The sequence below is a fragment of the Rana temporaria genome, chromosome 4 (assembly GCF_905171775.1).
Source record: "Rana temporaria chromosome 4, aRanTem1.1, whole genome shotgun sequence".
Taxonomy (NCBI): domain Eukaryota; kingdom Metazoa; phylum Chordata; class Amphibia; order Anura; family Ranidae; genus Rana; species Rana temporaria.
In genome coordinates, this window is record NC_053492.1 from 197,610,046 (window position 1) to 197,637,370 (window position 27,325).

Here is a 27,325-nt window from a genome sequence, read left to right on the forward strand (position 1 = left end):
ATGGTTTTAGATCAGCTAGAAAACAGCGATAATAAATTATAATCACTTGCAGAATTGTGCGATAGCGATTTGTGGGGAAATTCGTCATAAAAAAAAAAAATTTAAGTGAGTTATTCCTAAGAATTACAGGCCTATAGTATAAAACGCCAAATTTCCTTGCAAATAATGGTACCGCTTTCAGCACCTTTTTTCTGAAATAATTATACCACCAGGGAGGTTAAGCCTGAGAACTGAGTGATCACTTGACCGCTGATCACTCAGTTCTCGGTCTTCACTGAGCAGAAAGTGGCGACTGTCAGTTACCGTCTCTCTGCTCTGCCCCTTCAGCACTCTCTGGAGTGCCAGATTGTGGAGGGGGCAGGAGCGTCTGGCTTGGAATCTCAGCCATGTGCTGAAATGCTGAGCAAGCTGCTAGTCAGGCATGGGTGGATCCCAACAATATGGTCGGGATCCTTCCAGAGCCTGTAGCAGCTCTGTGATGTCAGCTGACAACAGGCTGATTATGAGTCACAGGAGAGCTCTAGTAAGGGCACTCCTGTGACCAAGAAGAGAAGTAAGGCCAACAAAGTTTTGATCATACTTCTCTTTTAACCTTTACTAATTTGATGTTGTTCGACATAAAAAAGTCATGATATCACAGCGGTATGTTTGCTGTTCCTCAGAATACAGTGACAGATGTTACATAGGGTTTATAACCTAACTCCACCCAAAACGAATAAGTCAGTTTTCCATGGCCATTGACAAGTTGTTGCTGACATCCTTCATCTCTCAGAAACTCCACTGACAATATAACTTCACCAGAATCCCCAACTATGTACAATAGTCTCCAGCATTACAAATCCAAATTATGGTGTCATGTTTCCTGATAGAAATTACAATTGTTATCCTACCTTGAGGTGTATTTTTTCTACTTAATCATTAACTGAGAAAAACACCTCAAAATCAAACATGTGCCATGTGTAGAACTTTGAACACTTCTTACTGTTTTTTGCTGCATCAGTTAGTGTCATGAAATAATTTTTATTGGCTTATTTCAAAGACAGCTGTAATTAGAGAACTTTGTACATCTAGTTTACTAGATATAATAAAAAATAAATGTATTAATATTCAACTAATAGTTGCTGCGTACTTGTAGCGATACCCCCGCAGGAGCCGCTGGTTTGTTTTTGGGATTGGCATATTGAGTTACCTTGATATGGCCCAGGGGTGTAGTTGTAAAAAACAAACAGTGAGCGAAGGTCCAGACAGTGAATTAAGGTTTTTTCCAATGCTTTATTTTCCAGGCCAACACGGCCAACATCAACATAAATTGGGAAGGACGAGGTTGATGAAGAGAGAGAGAGAGAGAGAACTTTGCAGTATCAGGCCTGGATATTAAATGGAGCAGTCAGTACTGCTCTGCATAGTACCAATTTGTAACTCGTCGCCACTCCAACTGAGTGGGTAAAGTGCCCCTGGACAGACCCCTTTTCATAAGCCTGGCAGCCAAGATGTCACTTAGGATTTCTGGGAGGAACAGGCTTGTCTCACAGGCCTGGCTCTAGGGCCTCTGCCACAGGCCAATTACAATAACTGAGCCAGGTAGATAAATGGAGCGAATCCTCCCAGTAGATTTCTGCATTGGTCACCAGATGACAGCAAACATACCTGTCAGTACTCTGGTCACCAGATCCCCAATTGGTTCGTTCAGGCTCTGTTGGACGACCTGCCTCCGGGTCCTCCTCAAACCGACTCCCCAATCGTACGGCACCCAGCCTGGGATCCTTTTAATAGAACCGGGAACCCAGCAAGTTACTGGGGTACCCTTGTAGCTCCGGATGAGGTTCCAAGTAGTCTGCAATTTCGGCCAGGTGGGCCACGCCGGCGGGGTCCATGGATGCGCGCACCATGAAGGTGGATGCCGCACCTGGAACGGGGACCCCGCAAAGGTTTTAAAACACATGACACCTGTCACAGATATACTCCTCTCCAGCACGCCCCACGAGGAAAAACTCCTCTGATTGGCTGCTGGAGAAACTTACTCCGCCAGAACCCCTCTGGCGCCAATTGCTGGCCAGGGATGGCATTGCATCCCTGGACCACAGACTGACCCAGTGGACATTTCTGGAATGACAGAAGTCCCAAAATGTAAACAAATTGTGAATGGGAACAAGGTAACTCTCCCATTCCCCATTAACTTTAGCGTAGTGCCCATACTGAAAGTAAGGGGGCGCTACATACTGCATGGCTTGATGAAGCTCTGATAAAGAGAAACTAATAAAACAAATGCAAGTAAACCAATACGTTTTATTCTTACTGCAATTGTGTCAATTGTGTCAAGATAGATATAGATATAGCTAGATAGATAGATAGATAGATAGATAGATAGATAGATAGATAGATAGATAGATAGATAGATAGATAGATAGATAGATAGGAAGGAAGATAGATAACGATAGAAAGAAAGAAGGGAAGGAAGGAAGATAGGTAAAGAAAGAAAGATAAAGCTAGAAAGAGATTTTTATAACACAGAAAAATCAATAGCACCTCACCTCTTCAAGTATTTCTGCCCACTGCTCTCCTGGAGATAGATAGATAGATAGATAGATAGATAGATAGATAGATAGATAGATAGATAGATAGATAGATAGATAGATAGATAAAGAAAAAAAGAAAGAAAGAAAGAAAGAAAGAAAGAAAGAAAGAAAGAAAGAAAGAAGGGAAGGAAGGAAGGAAGGAAGATAGATAGATAGATAGATAGATAGATAGATAGTTAGATAGATAGATAGATAGGAAGATAGATAAAGAAAGAAATAAAGATAGATAAAGATAGAAAAAAAGAAGGGAAGGAAGATAGATAGATAGATAGATAGATAGATAGATAGATAGATAGATAGATAGATAGGAAGGAAGGAAGGAAGATAGATAAAGAAAGATAGATATATAGACAGAAGGGAAGGAAGATAGATAGATAGATAGATAGATAGATAGATAGATAGATAGATAGATAGATAGATAGATAGATAGGAAGATAGATAAAGAAAGAAATAAAGATAGATAAAGATAGAAAAAAAGAAGGGAAGGAAGATAGATAGATAGATAGATAGATAGATAGATAGATAGATAGGAAGGAAGATAGATAAAGAAAGATAGATATATAGACAGAAGGGAAGGAAGATAGATAGATAGATAGATAGATAGATAGATAGATAGATAGATAGATAGATAGATAGATAGATAGATAGAGATAGATAATAGGGAGAGAGAAAGAAAGGTGAAGAGAGAGAGAGAGAGATAGAGAGAAAGAGAGAGAGAGAAGGGAATGAAGGACACCCATACATCAGTGTACAGTACTCACAGTACTCACTCAGAGGCAGGAGGGACTGACTGGATGGATGGATATCAGACTCCATCTTTCCTTTCTGTTTGGCTTTAGCTTGAATCTTCCTGCCCACATCCCTGAGGCAGCAGAACAGTGTCTGTCGGGGAGAGTGGGCAGGGCAGATACAGGAGGAGAGGAGGGGGAGGAGTAGAAGCAGCCCCTCTCCTCTAACTGGTCGTGCGGTCAGCAGGGAGAGGGGAGAAATGTCAGAGCTGGCTGTGATATGCCCAGCTCATCTCTCTCTGGGGGATCTCTGCTATTAGGTAAACTGGGCGTCCCCTCTCAGCCTGCAACCCCTTGGTACACCCCTGGAGAGACGTGACATGCGGCCCGCTGAGGGCCATTCGCGGGCCGCAACCAGGCCGCAACCGCCCCGCGGGCCACCACGGCCCACCGGGCATAGGCCCTATGGCCAGTCCGGGCCTGAGTAGAAGATAACCCCGTCTCGGAAGCGCTCTCCCAAGGGGGTTACCTTGCAGGCGTTCTCCCGAGTCCTGTATTCGGCGTCCATAGCTGCCAACTACAGGACTCGGCCCCGCCCCTGGCTCTTTCGTCATTGGAGTTGATTGACAGCAGTGTGAGCCAATGGCTGCGCTGCTATCAATCTATACAATGAAGAGCCGAGAAGACCGGGCGAAGATCCAGTGTGTTCTGGATGCGGGACTTTTGAGGGCTCAGGTAAGTAAACTGAAGGGCTCAGGGGGCCAGAAATCATCAGATATTTTTTCACCTTAATGCATAGGATACATTAAAGTGAAAAAACATGAACCTTTACAACCCCTTTAAACTAATCCTGAAAATTCAAGCTGTGCTTGCAACTCTGGAAGAAAATTAAGATTTTATTCATCAGTGGCATCAATAGTAAGTATAATAAATGTATCTAAAGGAGACACTGTTAGGATACATGTATCTTTTTTTAGTTCCTAAAAGTCATATCGTTAGCTTACATCATACTAACAATGTGAAAGTGTGAAAACGAACCCTGAGCATGGTGATCCTTTATCTCTGAAGAAGCAATGAAGTTGATTTACTAAAATTGGAGAGTGCAAAATCTGGTGCAGCTCTGCATGGTAGCCAATCAGCTTCTAACTTCAGCTTGTTCAATTAAAGTGGATGTAAACCCACTCTCATCCTTTCTACACTACTGCCATAGTGCTTGTGGTGCCTGCATGTATCCTTACCTGTCAAATGTCTCCCCTCTGCCTGTTATTAGAACTGAAAATTTGCAGATTCTGTGGGTGGGTGGGATCTGTTGCCTGGAGCTCTGTGGGTGGAGTCGTGATGTCAGTAGACTCCCCGCCCTCCTCTACACTCCCCTTGTCAACATGCATTTTTTCCTGTGTATTCCTTACACTAAATTCTGCTATGATCACTAACATCCAGTCAAAATCTAGAAAAGTAACAACATGACTTCAGAAAAGGAGTGGGGGTGGGAATTAAAAAATAATGACTGTCTCCAGGCTAGTGCATGAGATATGTAAATAACCTGTCGCCCACAGCAAGGGGGCGGAACGGACTAAGTCCGTTTTATTTCACTGAACAATAAAATAGGATTGTTCAGAGCTGGATTAACTCTTTGTAGCAAGACTGAGCACAGATGATAGGAAATCTTATACTGTACATTGTGACATAAAAAAAAAAATAATAAAAAAAATCGGGTTTACATCCACTTTAAGATTTTGTAGATCTATTAACTCCCCCAAAGAAGCAGATATATAATCTAAGAGACTGTTTCAGAAGTGGTCTCGCCCCTCTGCAGATATCAGCTTGGAGATGTGAGGGTAATTAAATTTTTAGTCCAGTAAGTAGTTCTTAGATTAATTGTATAATGGCACTAAATTTGAATTAGTGTGTTTTTATGGCATATCAAGATGAAACACATGTTTGTATATTTGTTAAAGCCCAATTTTTCTATAATTGTTTTTATATTAGTATCATTTGTCACAGCAATGGGTGAGTTAATGGAAAATGTGCTGGCTAGCAGGCAGGGAGTTTGGAAGCTGTAAAAATGGGAAGAACATTAATAAGTACCTGTGTCTCCTCCCTTCATACAAAGTAAGGAGAATCAGTGTGGGAGAGACAGTAGCAGACAGACACCTGTTCTCGTGAAGTGAAGGACACTATTTTAGCATGATGTTCTGATAAGGAAGCAAGAGAACTACAAACAAATAATGGGAAAACTAATTCTGTGGATTTATGCTATCTGCTGTATCTTGGCTGCGGTTGGTAAGGAAAATTTATCACAATTATCTTTGAGTTTTTTTTATGACAAAATTACTAGTTAAATGGTAAATGATAATAGTAAACATTTTACTAATATCAAAAGCTTGTAATTTTACTATATCTTTATAGAAGTGATGATTTTTCAGTCACTCAATTAAAAAAAAAATAGTTTTGGATAAACAGGGAAGGGTTAGAGCCATCTGGGGCAGATCCACGTAGCGGATCGTATTTTTATTCCGGCGTAGCTTATCGTAATAACGCTACGCCGCCGCAACTTTGAGAGGCAAGTGCTGTATTCACAAAGCACTTGCCTCTAAAGTTACGTCGGCGTAGCGTAATTCTGCCGGCGTAAGGGCGCGCAATTCAAATGTTAAAGATATGGGCATGTTTTATGTTAATTTGACTTGACCCGACGTAATTGACGTTTTTTCTGAACGGCGCATGCGCCGTCCGTGGGGGTATCCCAGTGCGCAAGCTCGAAAATAACCCGCAACAAGCCGTGACGTTACAACGTGAACGTCATTCTACGCAAAGCCCTATTCGCGAACGACTTACGCAAACTATGTAAAAAATTAAAAATTTTACGCGGGAACGACGGCCATACTTAACATTGAGTACGCCTCATATAGCAGGGGTAACTATACGCCGAAAAAAGCCTTACGGAAACTACGTGAAAAAAAGCCCGGCCGGACGTACGTTTGTGGATTCGCGTATCTAGCTAATTTGCATACTAAACGCGGAATTCGACGGAAGCGCCACCTAGCGGCCAGCGTAAATATGCACCTTAGATCTGACGGCGTACTAAGACGTACGCCAGTCGGATCTAACACAGCTTCAGGTGTATCTTGTTTTGTGGATACAAAACAAAGATACGCCGGAGCAAACTAGAAGTTACGCGGCGTATCAATAGATACGCCAGCGTAACTTCTTTGAGGATCTGGCCCTCTGTTTTTCTTGCTGTCTGTCCCGCTAGGTTCATCTACTCATTTTCGTCTTGGTGACCAGCATTTCCTGAACAGAAGGTAGGAGAAAACTCCCCAACTGGAATACAATACAGGGAGCAAACTGTAAAGCCAGTATGTTGAATATCAGTACCACGTGTTTTTTTATCAGCTGGTACTATTCCTGTCAGTATGCTGTCCATAAAGATTAGGAATAGTGGTCTGGCTATAACCTGCCTGAGATCTTTGAGGACTCTTGGATGTAAGCCATGTGATCCTGGTGATTTATTTGTGTTAAGCTTTTCTAGTGTTTTCTGGACTCTGGTTTTTGTTACCCCCCAAGAGTACATCCTGTGACTTGTTACTAACAATACATCCGTGGTTGTTATTCCCCTCCTTTTACTTTGTAAAAACTGAGGAAAAGTAAACATTTAGTATAGTTGCCTTTTCCTGTCATCTGTAACCATATTCCCTTCATCAATCATTATGGGACCAATTGATCTTGCTTTCTTACTGTTAATATATTTAAATCATTTCTTGGGATTTTTTTTACTCTCCTCTGCTATGTGCCTCTCATAGCCTTTTAAACCCTGATTTAGTTCTTACACTTCTTGTTGCATTCCTTGTAGTGTTGATATTTTTGACAATGACCCTTTCAGTTTATACTTTTTAAAGATTTTTTTTTTAATATTACTTTTTACATCATAGTTTGCCACCCAGGTTTAATATTCATTCTTCTATATGTATTGCCCATTGGAATTTGCATAGTGATATCTTTATTTAACCACTTGCCTACCGAGCACGTCATATGATGTCCTCGTTGTCCTTTGTGCGGTGATATCTGAATGATACCTGCAGCTACAGGTAATCATTCAGATATCACCGTCTTCTGCCTGTGATTCTCTGCACGATAAGAATGATCATAGCGGCAGTTCCGCCGCTTGACGTCCCCCCCTCCCGCCACCATCCGGTGCTTCTCCGGGCTCTCCCGTGCCATCGGGGGGCCCGGAGAATGAATCGGCCGGGGCCGGCTCGCAAAGATAGAGATGACTGGTGACCAGATGGTCACCAGTCATCTCTATGTCCGTCGGAGGCCCGGGCGCGACATTGTGACATCACGCCCGGGTACCCGGAAGTAAACAAAGCTGCAATCACGGCTGTCGGCATGAGATCTGTGAATTTTTTTTCACAATCTCATGCTTTCAAGCCTGGAGGAAAGATGTGGGGTCTTATTGATCCCACATCTCTCCATAAAGAGGACCTGTCACAGTGATTCATATTACAAGGGATGCTTACATTCCTTGTAATAGGAATAAAAGGAATAAAAGTGATCAAAAAAGTGATCAAAAAAAGTGATCAAAAAAAGTGTAAAAATAAAAAAAATGAAGTAAAATAAAATGCATTTTTTTTAACCCCCCTGGCGGTATTCCCGAGTCTGGCTCGGGGTGGAATTTCAGCACCAAAAGCGGTAACCCCGAGCCAGACTCAGGATCGCCTCGCAGCAGCCAAAGGCATGGTTTACTTACCTTGTTCCTGGATCCTGCGATGCCGCCGCACTGTGTGATTGAGCGGTGTCTCCTCGCTCGATTCACAGTGTCCTTGTGTGCCGCCGAGCACCGTTCCCTGCGACGTTACGACGCACGGGGGTGGAGAACGGCGCCAAACTCAAAAAAGTAAATAAACACAAAACATACAGTATACTGTAATCTTACTCCTGTAATCCCCACTGTGGAAGGGGTCTTAGGGGGAATCACCCTCTCTATTTGTCTTACAGATTACAGTACTGTATGTAAAAAATACACACCCCCTTTGTCCCTAGTGGTCTGCCCAGTGTCCTACATGCACTTTTATATAATAAAAATTGTTCTTTCTGCCTGGAAACTGGAGATTGTCCATATCAACCAAAAAGTGTCCCTTTATGTCCCTCTTGGCAGCAGCACAGTAAACTTCTGTAATGCAATTAGGTTCGTTTAGGTGTGTCAAGCGCTTGGGCATAAACTCATTCACTGGCCAGAATAATATTTTATTCTGCCCATTGAAATTAATTAAAGTGATACTAAAGTCTCATTTTTTTTCTTTAAAATAATAAACATGTTATACTTACCTGCTCTGTGAAATGGATTTGCACAGAGCAGCCCAGATCCTCCTTTTCTTGTGTCCCTCGTCTGCACTCCTGGCCTCTCCCTCTTGTTGAATGCCCCATAAAAAGCAGCTTGCTGTGGGAGAGCCGAGCTGCAGCTTTGTGTGTCCATTCACATACACAGCCGCGGTTTTGCGGTCTCTCTCCTGATTTGATTGACAGCAGTGGGAGCATATGGTGTCGCTGCTGTGTCTCAGCCAATTAGGAGGTAGAGTCCCAGATATCCGAGGCATCCCTGGATAGAGATGAGGCTCAGGAAATTATCAGGGGGTTAGGGGGGTGGCTGTCGTTACAACCACTTTAATGTATATGCATTAAACGTGCTTAATATGTATTTAGACACGTTTAGGTGTGGCAACATTTTTTTCTACTATAACGCCGCTGCTCCTGGATGCGCTGCAAATGTTTTTTTTTTCCTGCCTCTAAACATCCCTGCCTTTAAACTTTAATGTGTGCATGGACACATAGGGGGTGATTTAGTAGAACTGAATAGTGCAAAATCGGTTGCAGCTCTGCATAGAAACCAACCAGAATCCAGGTTTTATTGTCAAAATTAATTGAACAATCTGAAGTTAGAAGCTGATTGGTTACCATGCACACCTGCACAAGATTTTGAGTACTCCCGTTTTAATAAACCTCCCCCATAGGCTAACATGGAGGGGTGTTTAGCGGCAGACAAAAAAAAGATGACAGATGCTCTTAGGAGCAACATTAAAAATGCCCAGTGTGCATGAGGCCTGAAAAGGAGACACTAATGCCACGTACAGACGGTCGTTTTTTTGTGATGAAAATAAACGACGTTTTAAAAAACATCATTTAAAATGATCATGTGTGGGCAAAACGTCGTTTTATATCTTAAAAAAAACGACAAAAAAAAAATCGAACATGCTTGAATTTTTTGTGTCGTTTTTCAAAATGTCGTTTTTTGTTTCACAGAAATTGACCGTGTGTAGCAAAAAACGACGCTTAAAACGACGTTTTTAAACCCGCGCATGCCCAGAAACTAGTTATGAAGCGAGCTTCAATGGAAAAAAGTGGTGAAACGTAACCTCGCTTTGCTAGAGCATTGTGAAAAAACGATGGTGTGTAGGCAACTTCGTCTTTGAAAATGATGTTTCAAAAACGTCGTTTTATTTCGTGATTTAAAACGTCGTTTTTTTTCATCACAAAAAACGACTGTCTGTACGCGGCATAAGAACGCAGATCAATAATGAACATAACTTTGTATCCGAAAAATTATACATTAAAGGGTCATAGTGGGAAAAAGCCTGAAGTGATAGCAAAAGGGGGCTACTACAGTGAAGTATTAGATGGAAACAATGACTAATAAATGAAAAAAGGTACCCTTTTCCCACCCACTGCCCCCTGCATGATGCCCCATTCTAAGGAAATGTTCCTCTATACCCCTTTTAAATGCTAGCAGCCAAAACTGTGTAGGCTTAGCTGTTGTTGACAGCGCATGTCCCCAATAACTATCAGAAATCTTTAAATGTGGCTTCTAGTCATATGATAATTGTCAGTTATGGCATAATGCACGCTGGAGGCTTAATTCACTGCTTAATACTGGCATATCATATAAAGTGTTTCAAAATAATGCATGTGTTTATATAATAAACTTAATAGCAATTTTTTTTTTTTTTTGCATTGTTAAGGTAACTGACACATACTGAATGCTCAGGGCTGCTGTTAGAACTCATGTAGCCCAATACAGCCTATCTGACAGAGCCTCTCCTCTGAACATATTTTCACTAAAATGCCACAGCCACGATGCTATGTTTTGCAGCCATGGCAGAATTATACCCCCATCGAACAGGACCCATTTAAGTGAATAGCACTCCTCTGCAAGGACATTGCACTAATGGGGAGTTAAAACAGGCGTTGAAGAGGAAATATGCCTCCTCACTGCCTGTCAAATGCTCTCTGAGGAGTGATCCAAATGCTGACTGCTCTTCAGAGAGAAATTACATTTAAAAAAGTCTTTATTTATTCTTTATGATTTTTTGAATTTACATTTTATTTCCAGTTTTTTAATTTCATTAATTTTTTCTATTTTTAACTGCCCCTTTGAGGGGCCTTTGGTGAAATATGGGTCTAAACAGAGAAAGGGACTGAGGACCTTCCTCAGTCCCTTTCTCTGCAGCCTCATTTGCACTGGACAGTGAACAAGTGTGAAGCACTCTGAGGCTGATCATTCACAAGCTGAAGCATAGTAAAAACTGTTTACTATGCTTCAGTGATGAATGAACACAGGAGCTGTCAGTACTGATTGCTTACTGTGTTTATTCAGGAAACCAAGGTGCCAGTAAATATGGCATATTTACCAGTCCCCACCCGGCTCTCCATACTGAAACCAACCCCCCCCCCCCCCTTGTGCTCACAGCAGTTGCCGGTGGGAGAGGAGAGAAAAGTAGGAAAGCCAGAAGTGCTGCAGGGGAGGGGGGCACACAGAGGGTTCCAGACAACCCATGGAAAAGGATGCAGGTCCAAGAACTGATCCCCCTGCAGCACAGTCGGAGGGAGAAAGAAGAGTAGAAGCTGGCAGTGCTGCAGGTGGATCCACAAGAGTCACAAGTGTCAGCAATAAGGCAGTGCTGTGTGGGCCCTTCTGCTCGTCAGATGCCTGGACCCACCTTTTAAATGGATGAGGCCCAGGCCCAGTACAGGAGGGCATGCTGTACTACTTTATCAGCTTCCCTGCTGATGCTGTTAAATTTGATCAGGCAAATTGGCAGCACCTTTGCAGCACATATAAGTTCAATGTTCAAAAGCAAAACTTCACGGTGTCTATTTCTTCTATGTGTCATTGATGCCCTTATAGACATAAATTAGGTATTTCTGGTGTAAGTATGTGCACAGCACAAATAGTGACATCTCCTGGGTGGTCATGAAAATTCAGTTAAGTACAGTATAATCCAATAATGTGGCGATAGTCTTTTACACTGGAGCTGTTTTAATAAAGGGGTAAAGAACATAGGTTGGCCGTTTAGAATTAGTAATATACAGTTTTACTCAACAGTGTAAAATCAGTGAATTTGTTGCCATTTAGTTAAATATTGAACACTTTAACAGATAGAAGTGTTACAAATCTATTTATAGCAAACCCATAGGCAAATTTGGATATTACATCCTAAATAAGTGCATAGAATCTTGTGACAGGCTTTGGTGGCTAAAAAAAAATATTTGCTTAGGTCACTATTTTCTTCCTGAACTTACATAGCCGGATCCAATTTATTAATCATTGTAATGATGTCACTGTTTTCTTATTCTCACTAGCAGAATCCACCAACAGAACCACCACTGCATCTATTTATTCAGAATCTACATCTGAACATACTTTGACCAGTAATGAATATGACAGTATCAAAATACTGAAAGTATAAATATTAATTTATCCTCCTTTTTTTTAGATCCTACTACTGCACAAACAACCACTACAGAAACTTCTTCAGAAGATGAGACTACAGAAGATTCAACAGATGATATATCAACAAGTCATTATATCAGTAGTGAAAGTCCAACTACTGGAAGTACAGATAGTGAAACAACTACAGTTAGCGCAACCTCCAGCGTACCTAATGCAGAAACTTCAACTAGTGGTGACATATTTAGTACAAATACCAGTCCAGCAGAGTTGACCACAAGCAGGGGTTCTGACATAATTACCAGTTCAACAGAAAAACCATCCACAGCTAATGAAACATCTGATGAAACTACCAGTGCAACAGAAGTTTCAGTTACAAGCTATGGCACATCTGGTACTAGCACATCAGAGGAGATGACAACACGGGAAACATCTGACTTAACTACAACTAAAGAATCATCCGCAACTGATAATACCACATATGTAGGTACCAGAACGGAGGGGCCAGCTATAACCAGTGACACAACTGACATAACTACCAGCATAGCACAAGTAGCTTCTACAGCTAGTGACACACCTGATGTAAGTAGCAGCACAGTAGAGAAGCCAAATACAACTGGTGACACATCTGACATATCTACCCTCACTGCAGGAGTATCAACCACAACCAGTGACACATCTGACTTAACTGCCACAAGTGACTACACATCTGTTACTTCCAGCTTAGTCAATGAACCAACTACATCTGCTGATACAGCTGACAAGTCTTCCAGCACAGTAGAGAAGCCTTCTACAACTGGTGACACATCTGACATATCTACCATCACTGCAGGAGTATCAACCACAACCAATAACACATCTGACTTAACTGCCACAAATGACTACATATCTGTTACTTCCAGCTCAGTCAATGAACCAACTACATCTGCTGATACAGCTGACAAGTCCTCCAGCACAGTAGAGAAACCTTCTACAACTGGTGACACATCTGACATATCTACCATCACTGCAGGAGTATCAACCACAACCAGTGGCACATCTGACTTAACTGCCACAAATGACTACACATCTGTTACTTCCAGCTCAGTCAATGAACCAACTACATCTGCTGATACAGCTGACAAGTCTTCCAGCACAGTAGAGAAACCTTCTACAACTGGTGACACATCTGACATATCTACCATCACTGCAGGAGTATCAACCACAACCAATAACACATCTGACTTAACTGCCACAAATGACTACACATCTGTTACTTCCAGCTCAGTCAATGAACCAACTACATCTGCTGATACAGCTGACAAGTCTTCCAGCACAGTAGAGAAACCTTCTACAACTGGTGACACATCTGACATATCTACCATCACTGCAGGAGTATCAACCACAACCAATAACACATCTGACTTAACTGCCACAAATGACTACACATCTGTTACTTCCAGCTCAGTCAATGAACCAACTACATCTGCTGATACAGCTGACAAGTCTTCCAGCACAGTAGAGAAACCTTCTACAACTGGTGACACATCTGACATATCTACCATCACTGCAGGAGTATCAACCACAACCAATAACACATCTGACTTAACTGCCACAAATGACTACACATCTGTTACTTCCAGCTCAGTCAATGAACCAACTACATCTGCTGATACAGCTGACAAGTCTTCCAGCACAGTAGAGAAACCTTCTACAACTGGTGACACATCTGACATATCTACCATCACTGCAGGAGTATCAACCACAACCAATAACACATCTGACAAACCTGCCACAAATGACTACCCATCTGTTACTTCCAGCTCAGTCAACGAACCAACTACATCTGCTGATACAGCTGACAAGTCCTCCAGCACAGTAGAGAAACCTTCTACAACTGGTGACACATCTGACATATCTACCATCACTGCAGGAGTATCAACCACAACCAATAACACATCTGACTTAACTGCCACAAATGACTACATATCTGTTACTTCCAGCTCAGTCAATGAACCAACTACATCTGCTGATACAGCTGACAAGTCCTCCAGCACAGTAGAGAAACCTTCTACAACTGGTGACACATCTGACATACCTACCATCACTGCAGGAGTATCAACCACAACCAATAACACATCTGACTTAACTGCCACAAATGACTACACATCTGTTACTTCCAGCTCAGTCAATGAACCAACTACATCTGCTGATACAGCTGACAAGTCTTCCAGCACAGTAGAGAAACCTTCTACAACTGGTGAAACATCTGACATATCTACCATCACTGCAGGAGTATCAACCACAACCAATAACACATCTGACTTAACTGCCACAAATGACTACACATCTGTTACTTCCAGCTCAGTCAATGAACCAACTACATCTGCTGATACAGCTGACAAGTCTTCCAGCACAGTAGAGAAACCTTCTACAACTGGTCACTTAACTGAGATAACTTCCAGTATGGCAACTGAAATAGCTACATCTTCAGGTACACCAAAAACACCTATAGACACAACTGCTGAGAAATCCCAGACCACTGAACAAAGCACATTTGATTCCATCACTACTAATGCAGTTGAGCAAAGCACATCTATTAATCCTGAACCAAACACAACAGGAAAAAGTAGTACCCCTGATATAATTCCTAGCACAATACTAGATATAAGCCCAACTGACAGAGGATCTACTGATGGTTCTACATCCAGTTTCATTCCTGAGATAAGCACAACAAATATTGTAAGAAGCAGTCCTGATGTTATCACTACTGTACCTGTAGACATGGGCACATCTGCAGCATTGTCTACAAGGGATGTCACTAGCAGTGTCATATCAGAAATAAGCTCTACAAGAGAAAGTTCAACGGCTGAGATAACCAGCACCACTGCATTTGAAATAAGTTCAGATTCTGGGAGAACTGTTATTCCTACATCAAATGGTCCAGTCACAAATATGCCGCTAGAACAAAGTACCACAGGGAGTATAACCTCTGGCAGCATCACTGCCACATCTGAACCAGAACAAAGGACAACAGAAGAAAGAACAACGCCTTTTATAACAACCAGCATACCACATGAACTCAGTACTACCGAAGAAAGGCCTACAACAGCTAATATCACCACAAATGCTGACATCAACACCAGTAGTAGTGAGGTAAAAACAACAGCAGAAATACTTGTAACAACATCACAAAGCACTGTTGAGCAGACCACTGGCATGATAAATCCTACTACTCAGCCTGAAGTTATCACCACTGGAACCAGAATTACAGAGACAATTATTACAGGGGAGACCAGTGTTAGCGCTGGACCTCAGCTAACTACCACTATGTCTGCAATTGCAGTTACAAGTCAAGCTTCTCAAACCAGTACTTCTGAGGAAACAACAACTAAATCTGAGCTTGAGTCCAGCACATCTGGAACACCTTCTGCAGTTGTTACACTTACCAGCACACAATCTCAGACAAGCACAACTGACATCATTACCGGTAGCACTTCTGTGCTGAGTTCGGCTCAATCTACAACTGAAAAGACAGCAACCCCTGAAACCGTTAGTACAACTGATCAGACTACTCCACAGGTTGTCGGTTCTGTAACTCAGATCACCAGTACATATAGCCCTACCACTATAATCCCCACACACTCCACAGAAGAAACAACTACACCCACTACCACTAACCCTACTTCAACCATATTATCCACCAGTACTATAACCTCTGGACACACAAATACAGTAACCTCTGTGGGCATTATAAATCCTACTACTCAGCCTGCAGTTATCACCACTGAAAACAGCACTACAGAGGCTATTATCACAGGGGCGACCAGTGTTAGCACTGTACCTCAGCTAACTACTACTATGCCTGCAATTGCAGTTACAAGTCAAACTCCTCAAACCAGTACTTCTGAAGAAAGAACAACTAAATCTGAGCTTGAAACTAGCACACCTGGAACACCTTCTGCAGTTGTTACTCTCACCAGCACACAATCTCAGACAAGCACAACTGGCATCATTACCGGTAGCACTTCTGAGTCAAGTTCAGCTCAATCTGCAACTGAAAAGACAGCAACCCCTGAAACCTTTAGTACAACTGATCAGATTACTCCACAAGTTGTCAGTTCTACAACTCAGATTACCAGTACATATAGTCAAGCAACCTCTACTACGACTACCAGTACAATTAAACCTATTTCAACCATGTTAACTACTAGTACTACAGCCCCTGAATACACAACTACAGTAACCTCTGTAGGGATTATAAATCCAACGACTCAGCCTGCAGTTATCACCACTGGTAACATGCCTACAGAGGCTATTATCACAGGAGAGACCAGTGTTAGCACTGGACCTCAGCTAACTACTACTAGGTCTGCAATTGCAGTTACAAGTCAAACTCCTCAAACCAGTACTTCTGAAGAAGGAACAACTAAATCTGAGCTTGAGTCCAGTACACCTGGAACACCTTCTGCAGTTGTTACTCTCACCAGCACACAATCTCAGACAAGCACAACTGGCATCATTATCACTACCACTTCGGTGCCGAGGTCAGCTCAATCTACAACTGAAAAGACAGAAATTCCTGCAACCTTTAGTACAACTGATCAGACTACTCCCCAGGTTATCAGTTCTACAACAACTCAGATTACCAGTACATATAGTCAAGCAACCTCTACTCCGACTACCAGTACTATTAAACCTATTTCAACCATGTTAACCACTAGTACTACAGCCCCTGAATACACAACTACAGTAACCTCTGTGGCAATTATAAATCCTACGACTCAGCCTGCAGTTATCACCACTGGTAACATGCCTACAGAGGCTATTATCACTGGGGAGACCAGTGTTAGCACTGGACCTCAGCTAACTACTACTAGGTCTGCAATTGCAGTTACAAGTCAAACTCCTCAAACCAGTACTTCTGAAGAAACAACAACTAAATCTGAGCTTGAATCCAGCACACCTGGAACACCTTCTGCAGTTGTTACTCTCACCAGCACACAATCTCAGGCAAGCACAACTGGCATCATTATCGGTAGCACTTCTGTGCCGAGTTCAGCTCAATCTACAACTGAAAAGACAGCAACACCTGCAACCTTTAGTACAACTGATCAGACTACTCCCCAGGTTGTCAGTTCTACAACAACTCAGATCACCAGTACAAGAACAACTAAATCTGAGCTTGAATCCAGCACACCTGGAACACCTTCAGTTGTTACTCTCACCAGCACACCATCTCAGACAAGAACAACTGACACCATTACTAGTACTGCTTCTGTGCCGAGTTCAGCTCAATCTACTCAATCTCAAGCAAACACTACACCCACTACCAGTACTATTAAACCTACTTCAACCATATTAACCACTGGTACTACAACCAGTGGATACACAACTACACAAACCTCTGTGGGGATTATAAATACTACTGTGACAACATACACACCCATGACAACCACCAATGGACTCATTTCTACTTTAGGCACTAGATACACAAGTATATCTACAGCTTCTTTGCCTTTAATATCTACATCACCCTGGATAAATTCCACAACTCTGGCCATAACGACACAAGGTGAGTATGTTGTATTTTAATATGACTTGAGACATACAGTAGTTTTAATATTAAAGATGAATTCCAGGCTGATATAAAGACACAAAGGGATCCAATTCTTTATTATTAATAATATATATTGTCCTGGCCATGTTATAGATAGGCAACTCCTATCCTCATATTGATCAGTGGTTCCAAATTAAGAATAACTACTGCAGTAGGGAACAGACACAAAAGATACACTCAGCATCTTTCCAAATAACCGTTCTTTATTATGACGCAATTGGATTTTATACACATGATTATGTAGGTATCACATTAATATGACCTGTTAAATGATAATCAACTGGTCTTCTACACTGCTATGGCTGTGGACATCTCAGAACTAGTTGGACAGAACTACAAATCCCTTGACAGTCAACACAACTCCCTTTATTGTATTTCATCATCTGTGCATTCATCAGTTTGCCCAGAGTTTAGCTTTAAAGTGACACTAATAAGGGAATAATACCTTTATTCTTCAAAAATAATCCATACACAGCCACTACTATATGAACCTGTAACCTGTTTATTATGACATAAATTCTTACTGTGTTTTTCTTCCTCTTAGAACAGTCCTCTGTGAGCCCCCCCACCCCTTCCCTCTATTTTCCTTTAGTATGAAATGAGAAGTGCACTTTAGTTATGATCATGTGCACTGTTCTACAAATCCCGTACTCAATAGTTTATAGTCCATCTCAAGAGTGAGTAAGAGAGAGTGGCCATCTTCTTACATTTAAGGGGACAAATTACTGAAGCAACAAAAATAATAAACATTTTTTTTTGGAGAAGACTAAGTGGTTGGATTTTTTTTTTTTAAATCAGAGTTTAGTGTGAAAGATATGCTTGTGTTTATTAATTATTAAAAAACACTGTATATAGTCATGTCTCCACCCAAAAAACATCCTTACTTGATGCGTTTTGCCACTGCTAGCTAGCTCACCCTTATTAAGTTGATGTGTGTTAAATGCATTTTGTAGCACATTGAATTATTTATTATTATTTTTAACAACAAAAGACAAAATATGTTTTTTTCCCCTAAAGCACTTAGCAGCACATTGTAATGTACACACAGCATGTTCTATTTTAGACCAACTTGCATTAATACAGCCTGTTGGCGTGAAGTAAGACAATTGGACTCGTGGCATTTTGTCTTGTCCTTTCATTGGGGCTGCATTGAGCCATGCAGACCAACAAAACACAATGCAAGTGGTGTGAATGGCCTATCATAGGGCCAGGAGTCTCCTTATCTTGTGACTAGTTATATACAAGCAATATTAACTGACTTCCAGTTAGTAATTCTAGAATTCATTTTAGCCTCCATTAGACTTGCTAATGGCTTAAATATTCCATAAAACAATAGACTATATTTAGCTTTGCAGCCAATGTAATAACCAACATTTTCTGAAATCCTCTTAATCTGTACAGACAATTTTTATTTTGTTACGCACTATAATAAAAATATAAATTGGCTTAATGTTTTCTAATGCTTCTTTCAAATAGCAATTATTGTTTGCAACCTGCTATGTACCAACGGTCAATGCTACATCAATCCTGGAACTACAAATCCTGTGTGCCGTTGTAACAGTGGCTTTATACCAGACTCATCACAGTTTGATAGGATGTGCACTGGTAAGTTATATAACATAAACATATTACTCCTTTTTCATGGGACATGCATTTTTTATTCATGAATATATATTACATGCAGGCAAAGCAAGGTAATTGTAATAATTGTAATACTTGTTTACTATTAAGAATAGATGAGATTGGTTTGAAATGTGTCATGGATTAACTATAGCCACTGGAATACCTGTATAGAGATGGCTGGAACAAATGTCCACCTCCTTTTTTAAGTCAAATAAGGGAGGTCTGGCCTGTAGAGGATTTGTGCAGAATGGTTTGCCTATATGTAGTAAATTTATACAAGTGACTGTCTATTATTATTATAGTATTCAATTCAAAACGATCATGTCTTACAGATATCGATGAATGTAGCAAAGAGCCATGTGACCAGATCTGCTCCAACACAATTGGTTCATACTCATGCTCCTGTGAAGATGGGTACTCTAATAACCCAAGCAACACAGATCAGTGCATCAGTAAGAATTACTTTATTTTTTTTCGTTTTCACTATGCAAAAAAAACTTATGAATTTGTTAAGATAGATTGCTATTGATGGTACTTTGATGGTAACTCCACTTTTGTTAAGAAAAAAATAATTTTCCTCTGGGTGATCTACTGTATGCACATAGCATTAATTTTAATAAACTTTGTTGCTTAGTCCTACCTTTTGTTATCCTACCTTTTCCTATCCATTTGCAAAGTAAATGTGAATGGGAGCAACTTTATAATTATCAATCAGCTGCTTAAACACATCTTCACTGCTAACCTAAGCAAACATTTAGGCTAAATTTACATTGTTTAGACATTTGCAAAACAAAACAAAAATGTTTTGCTTTGTTTTGATTCCTTATTTATTAATTTTGTTTAGTTTTAGTTAGTAAATTTGTTAAATTCCTTTACTTTGTTTTCAGAATTCATTAATTTTCATTGTTTTTTAATTCATTTTGAATTTACTAATTCAGTCAAATTGAATTCCATTTGACTGAATTTGAATCGGCATTTTGAATTCAAATCTATTCTATTTGAAATTCTAAATTTCGGAAGATGCTTATATTCTTTCTATTGTATTCTATTATATTCTAGTCTATTGTTTTTTTCTATATTATTATTTTATTTTCTATTCTATTCCTTTATTTTCTATTCTATTTTATTCTATTCTTGTTTTCGAATTAGATAAAAATTTTGGCCAATTTTTTTTTGTTATTTCGGATTTGTTTAAATTCATTATTAATGTACTGTCATTCGAAAATTCGGATACATCTGAATTTCCAAATAACAAAAAGTTTGGCCAAATTTTGATTCAGAATAAAACAAACCGCACATATCTAACACTGTTCTGTGTGATTTGCAGCATGCATGGTGTGTGGAGGTAAATTTGCGCTCTTGTGAAAGTTTTCCTTGTCCTTTCACATTAAGCTGCAGCTGTGAACCAGACATATAGGAAATTCGATTTCTACTATAATTCACTTTCTTGCAGCCAAATGTAGGAGTTATGTTGCATGAAAACAGATAAGTGTGAAAACCGACTCCCCACCAGCTACTCTTCTTCATCAGGTGCACTACTGTTCACTACTGTGCACTACTGTAAAGGAGCTTGTTCTTGTTTTGGACACATACAGAAAAGAAAGTGGCTGCATTTCGAAACATTCCAAGCAGGGGTAGATGTATTCTTAATTTATGTATAATCTATAATCTGATTAATCCCGTTCTGAAGATTAGTAATAGCACAAATTTTGGATAACAATTTTCACATGTATAGACATGCTGTTATACAGTAAAGTTCATTTCTTATGAGTAGTGTTGAGCAGAATATGCCATATTCGATTTCGCGATATATCTCGAATATATATTCGAATATTCGAGATATATTCGCTAAATTCGAATATTCGTGATATTTTATCGAAAGTAAATGATTGCGATTTTTCGCTATTGCGAATGCGAAAATAATTGCGATTTTTTGATAACTGCGGTAGGAGCACTCTGATTGGCTCAGAATATTCGTGATATTTTATCGAAATATCGCAACATGCGAATGCGATATTTATTGCGCAATTTCGAGAAATGCTGTAGGAGCACTCTGATTGGCTCAGAATATTCGTGATATTTTACAATACAAAATAATTGCGAATATTCGGCAAATGCGGAAGGAGCACTCTGATTGGCTCAGAATATTCGTGATATTTTACAATACAAAATAATTGCGAATATTCGGCAAATGCGGAAGGAGCACTCTGATTGGCTCAGAATATTCTTGATATTTTACAATACAAAATAATTGCGAATATTCGGCAAATGCAGAAGGAGCACTCTGATTGGCTCAGAATATTCTTGATATTTTACAATACAAAATAATTGCGAATATTCGGCAAATGCGGAAGGAGCACTCTGATTGGCTCAGAATATTCTTGATATTTTACAATAGAAAATAAAAAGTGTTTTGCATTGGTGGTGATTCTTTACTCTATCCATCTGTCACAGCCGTTTGTCAATCAAACACCTTAAAGATTGAACACGTTCATGCTGCATGCTTTGGACTTTTTTTCACTTCACATATCAAAGACATTTTTATGAAAGATTATTTTTCTATTATTGGGACTATATTTCTTTATATATTTGTTTCACTGTGTATTTCACAAGTTATTTGCGCTTGCTTATTTTATAATTTGCCCACATGTCTTGTCACTAGACATATTTTTTATTCTTGTAGAGCGACTCCATTTTCTGTCTTGTATTAATTTATGTTGTATAACATTTTTGAGTTGCTGCTGTATTCTCCCCTTTTTTAAGGTATGCGCAATTTTTTCCTTCTTACAAAAAATAATAATATCAAACATACAAATATTCATAACATACACATACACAAAGCCCCCCCCCCTTTTGCATCAGAGACAATCAGAGTTCTCCTACCACAGTTATCGAAAATTCGCAATAATTTTCGCATTCGCAATAGCGAAAAATCGCAATTTTTTTTTTTTCTAATTTGGCAACATAAAAGGATCGCCTCAGCTTAGCTACTCGGCCCAGGGTCTCTAATCATACCAGCAATGCTTTTAGACGTCGATAGGATGTGATCTGTTTTAAAAATCAAATTGAAAAAATGCGAATATTCGGAATTGCGAATATTCACCGTGAAATTCGAAATATAGCGCGATTTCTCGAATATGCTATATTCGAGTCGAATATTCGCAATGCGAATATTCGTGAGCAACACTACTTATGAGTACGCTGCAGATGTGAAATTCACACACAATGACACAGGGTACACCCAAGAAAAAGTGATGAGAATAGAGTTGTAGCTTCCATCTCTGCACACACTGCTACTTACCAACTGGGAATGATCTCCTATTATGAGAGATCACATATGCTTTTGGCTTAATACCCAGTCCGGGCCTCTCAGGAGCAAAACAATGATCTCAGCGTTTCCCTCAGCAGAGTTCCTCAAAGGTGTATGAATCCAATAGGTCCCCATAAAAAAAAAATAGAAGCATCCATAGTATAAAATCTTTTAAAGCTTTAATGAATGTTCAAATAGTAATGCACTTACATTTAAGAAGAATAAAAAAGGAAATGAAAATACACAGCCGGCCAGCTCTTGTTTGAAGCCTGTCACCTCGGGACCTGCGTGAACGTGGTGATGTCAGCACATCACTCCTCCCTATGCGTTTCGTCACAACTGACGTCATCCTGGGGCACGGGTGGCGTACTGTTTTACCACCTTAAATCATCTAAACATCCTAAGGCCACTCCCTGTTCTGAGTTTTGAGCGATGCCTACACTGAGTCAGCCATCTTAAAGCAGGGAAAATGCCCACACTCTGCGGCATTGACTCTTTATGTTAAAATAGCAAGACAAATAAAACTGTACTTCCCAGCAGCCAAAAATACCTTGTCCTTCTCAGCCAAGCTGAAAGACATTCCCAAAATAATACTATTGTGAAAAAAGTGTGTAAGTTACCCATAATCTGCAACACCATTTATAGTGATGGCTTGACGCTTAAGGGATTGCATCTTATATCCCCCATCTAAATCGCAAATGTACCAAGCTGGCCTGATTTTCATGTCCAAACATTAGCTGGACATGTGAAAAATCCTGTGTTATATGGGGAGAAAGGTGGAAAAAAGGAAAAATGGGCAAAAGAAAACCACTATTCTCTAAAAAAAATTAAAGCAAAGCAAAACTTGGTAATGTCATGCAGGAAAGGAACTAAATCACGTCCATGGGGACACCCAAACAGTATGGTCTCGCGACCCCTAGTGTTAGAATAGGTAACTCCCTCCTAACGATACCATTTAGGAGGTAAGGCGACCTCTAGTGGTACCCTGTTGAAACTACCCAAATCACAACGCCAATAGATTTGACATGAAAGTCAACAGATATAATCTGTATCTACCCCAAATCTAAAAACATCCTAATTAAAGGCATTCTCAATAATATAAAATTTTAAGCTGTGCTGCGTTGCACTGTGACAACTCTATTATTGGTCCAACCAAAATAATAGTTAAATGTGAAAAGAGATTGAAAAAACACTCTATATCAGTCAATAATGGATTAATACGTGACTGTGTTAATACAGTGTATAACACCAAAAAGTGCCAATATGTGTTAATGGACAAGAACACTCATGAACAAACAAGAGCAAATAGTGTATAGTGTTCCAATATACCAAAATCTGTAAGGGTTCCAATATCTTAAAAATGTATAAGTGATACCGAAATGGTTAACCACTTCCCGACGGCCGTACGACTATATACGGCCGCCGGGTGGCTCTGAATCTCTGGGAGGCCGTGTTTTTACGGCCGCCCCTTTTCGCGTTCCCCGCGCGCGCTCCCGAGCGCGCAGCGGGGAACTGCTGTGCTGGCCGTGTCCCTTGGACACAGCCAGTCACAGATCGCCGTGAACGGCCAATCGGAGCGGCCGTTTCCTAGGCGATCTGTGCGGCCAATGAGAGATGATCTCATATGTTTACATATGAGATCATCTCTCATTCCCGGCTCTCGCAGACAGCGGTGCTGTCAGGGGAGAGAGGAGACGGGTCTGTGTCTCTTGTACATAGAGACACAGATCGGTCACCCCCCCAGTCACCCCCCCTCCCCCACAGTTAGAACACTAATTAGGATACACATTTAACCCCTTCCTCACCCCCTAGTGTTAACCCCTTCCCTGCCAGTCACATTTATACAGTAATTAGTGCATATTTATAGCACTGATTGCAGTATAAATGTGAATGGCGCCAAAAATGTGTCAAAAGTGTCCGATGTGTCCGCCATAACGTCGCAGTCCCAATAAAAATCGCAGATCGCCGCCATTTCTAGTAAAAAAAAAAATGTATACAGTAATTAGTGCATATTTATAGCACTGATTGCAGTATAAATGTGAATGGCGCCAAAAATGTGTCAAAAGTGTCCGATGTGTCCGCCATAACGTTGCAGTCCCAATAAAAATCGCAGATCGCCGCCATTTCTAGTAAAAAAAAAATTTATACAGTAATTAGTGCATATTTATAGCACTGATTGCAGTATAAATGTGAATGGCGCCAAAAACGTGTCAAAAGTGTCCGATGTGTCCGCCATAACGTCGCAGTCCCAATAAAAATCGCAGATCGCCGCCATTTCTAGTAAAAAAAAAAAAATAATAATAATAATTCTGTCCCTTATTTTGTAGGCGCTATAACTTTTGCGCAAACCAGTCGCTTATTGCGATTTTTTTTTTTTTTTTTTTTCTAAAAATATGTAGAATACGTATCGGCCTAGACTGAGGATAAAAAAAAAACGTAAAAAAAAAAAATTGAGCTATTTATTATAGCAACAAGTAAAAATATTTTTTTTTTTTTCAAAATTGTCGCTCTATTTTTGTTTATAGCGCAAAAAATAAAAACCGCAGAGGTGATCAAATACCACCAAAAGAAAGCTCTATTTGTGGGGAAAAAAGGACGTTAATTTTGTTTTCGAGCCACGTCGCACGACCGCGCAATTGTCAGTTAAAGCGACGCAGTGCCGAATCGCAAAAAGTCCTCTGGTCAGGAAGGGGTTTAAGTGCCCAGTAAGGAAGTGGTTAACAATAGGCAAGATCACTCCTGCTGTGCAAACATGTCATAAAATATATAAATATTGTATGATATTCCAATCAACTTAAAAATAGAGTCCATAAATATTGAGTATTCGTGACTTCAAAACGAATAAACACCCAGGAAGAAAGTGCCAAGAGAAATAGATGAGTGCCTCCACCTCTTATTTCAAATCTCCTTACCGACTCCTGTGGATCTCTTGTTACAGAGATCACATTGTCACATATATATATATATATATATATATATATATATATATATATATATATATATATATATATTTATTTATATGCAATATTTACTATTGTTATTTGCACTAGGTTCACTATATTAGAAAGTCTAGCACAACTTATTATTGAAGTTTGCACTCTCCAATTTTAAATAAACCTCTATGGCCCCGGATTCAGGTAGATCAGTGCATCTTTGTGGCGGCGTAGCGCATCTCATATGCGCTACGCCAACGTAACTCTTAGAGGCAAGAGCAGTATTCACAAAGCACTCGCTCCCTACGTTGCGCCAGCGTAACGTAAATTGGCTGGCGTAAGCCCGCCTAATTCTAAGTAGGAAGGTAGTGTGCATGATACATTTAAATTAACCGTGACCCCGTGCAAATGAAGGGCCGAACGAAGGGTGCATGCGCTCAGAATCACGTCGGATCGAACGCCTAATATACATCGAATCACTGAACGTAACCTACGCCCAGCCCTATTCACGTAGTCCTACGTAAACGACGTAAAATCCGATGGCTGTTCCGTCATCCATACCTTTGCATGGGATGCGCCTCCTATAGGTGGAATAACTTCACACTGGACGTACGCCTTACGCTAATGGCATATACTACTGCGACGGGTGCAAGTACGTTCATGAATCGGCGTATCTTGGTCATTTGCATATTCAACGCGTAAATCAATTGAAGCGCTCCCCTTGCGGCCAGCGTAAATATGCACCCAGGCTCTGACGGCATAGGAAACTTACGTTGGTCGGATGAAGCCAAAATTCAGGCGTATCTTACTTGCAGGCGCATAGATACGACGGCGCATCCCTGCACTTACGCGGCGTATCAGTAGATACGTTGGCGTAAGTGCTTTAAGAATCCGGGCCTATGTGTCCTATAGCACTTGTACTTTTTGCTTCACATTTAGGCTTTCCAGGCCCATTTACCTAGAGCAGTTTGAAAAAACACAAGTGAGTGCAAACAGTTGATTTGCTAAAGTATATGCATTCAGGACCATTGTGTGATTTGTAAATGAGACATAAGCATGTGCTGTTTAGCAACCCACAATTGTTAGGGGAATAATAACATGCACATTTTCATAGTATATACAATGGAATGTGCTTGACCCCAAGAAATGCATGCATGTAGAAAATACTGTGACACTATGCTCCGGTTGACTGAATCTACAGGTACATCTGTACCTAACACCTATTTACAATAGTCTTAGTAAACTAGGACTACTGTCTTAAATGTGCAAAAATCATTTATTTAAACATTTAGTGACAGTGAAAGCTCAACGACTACCTAGCAGCCTTGTCACCAGCAGCCTTCACCATGTAAATTAGAAACACAATGCATGAATTTAATTTAAAGAGTCCAGTGTATTATGAATTATATTCTTAGAATTACTGTATTTGTACTGCAACCACATGATTGAAATAAAAAGCACTATCCACCTTTTGTACTTATTTAAAATGATGTCACTGTATTAATACCCACAGCAATGTTTTAGTTGTGGAGAGAATGGGGTAAGATTAGAACCCTTGTCGGGTTTTTACTGCTATCCAGTGCTCTGTTAGAGGGATTTTCTCTCACTTTCTGTTCTAGGGATGATTTTTAACCAGGGAGAAAGTGAAGGAAAATCTGCAACAGAGAAACAGACACACAAAAAAAAAGCTAACAAAGGTTCTAGCATTGTCTTACTGTTTGTAATGATGTTAGGGAGATTTCCCCTCACTTCCTGTTCTGGGAACAACCTTTTTACCAGACAGGAAGTGAAGGAAAATTCTCAGACAGCAGTAAAACCTGACAGGGGTTCTGAT

At 40.3% G+C, this 27,325-nt stretch overlaps 1 protein-coding gene across 2 annotated transcripts in view; it reads left to right on the plus strand.

Moving 5' to 3' along the window:
• The first annotated feature begins 5,407 nt into the window (after positions 1 to 5,407).
• LOC120936882 (uncharacterized threonine-rich GPI-anchored glycoprotein PJ4664.02-like) overlaps positions 5,408 to 27,325 on the plus strand; it is a 38,650-nt gene continuing 16,732 nt past the window's right edge. Inside the window, exons 1-5 of one of the 2 annotated variants that reach the window (XM_040349627.1) lie at positions 5,408 to 5,587; positions 12,073 to 14,265; positions 14,446 to 17,580; positions 19,102 to 19,230; positions 19,581 to 19,700. In XM_040349627.1, coding sequence (XP_040205561.1) covers positions 5,533 to 5,587; positions 12,073 to 14,265; positions 14,446 to 17,580; positions 19,102 to 19,230; positions 19,581 to 19,700 — 5,632 coding nt within the window. In that variant the 5' untranslated portion in view covers positions 5,408 to 5,532. Of the gene's footprint in view, positions 5,588 to 12,072; positions 17,581 to 19,101; positions 19,231 to 19,580; positions 19,701 to 27,325 lie in introns of both variants that reach the window. The other variant, XM_040349626.1, reaches the window with a different exon arrangement.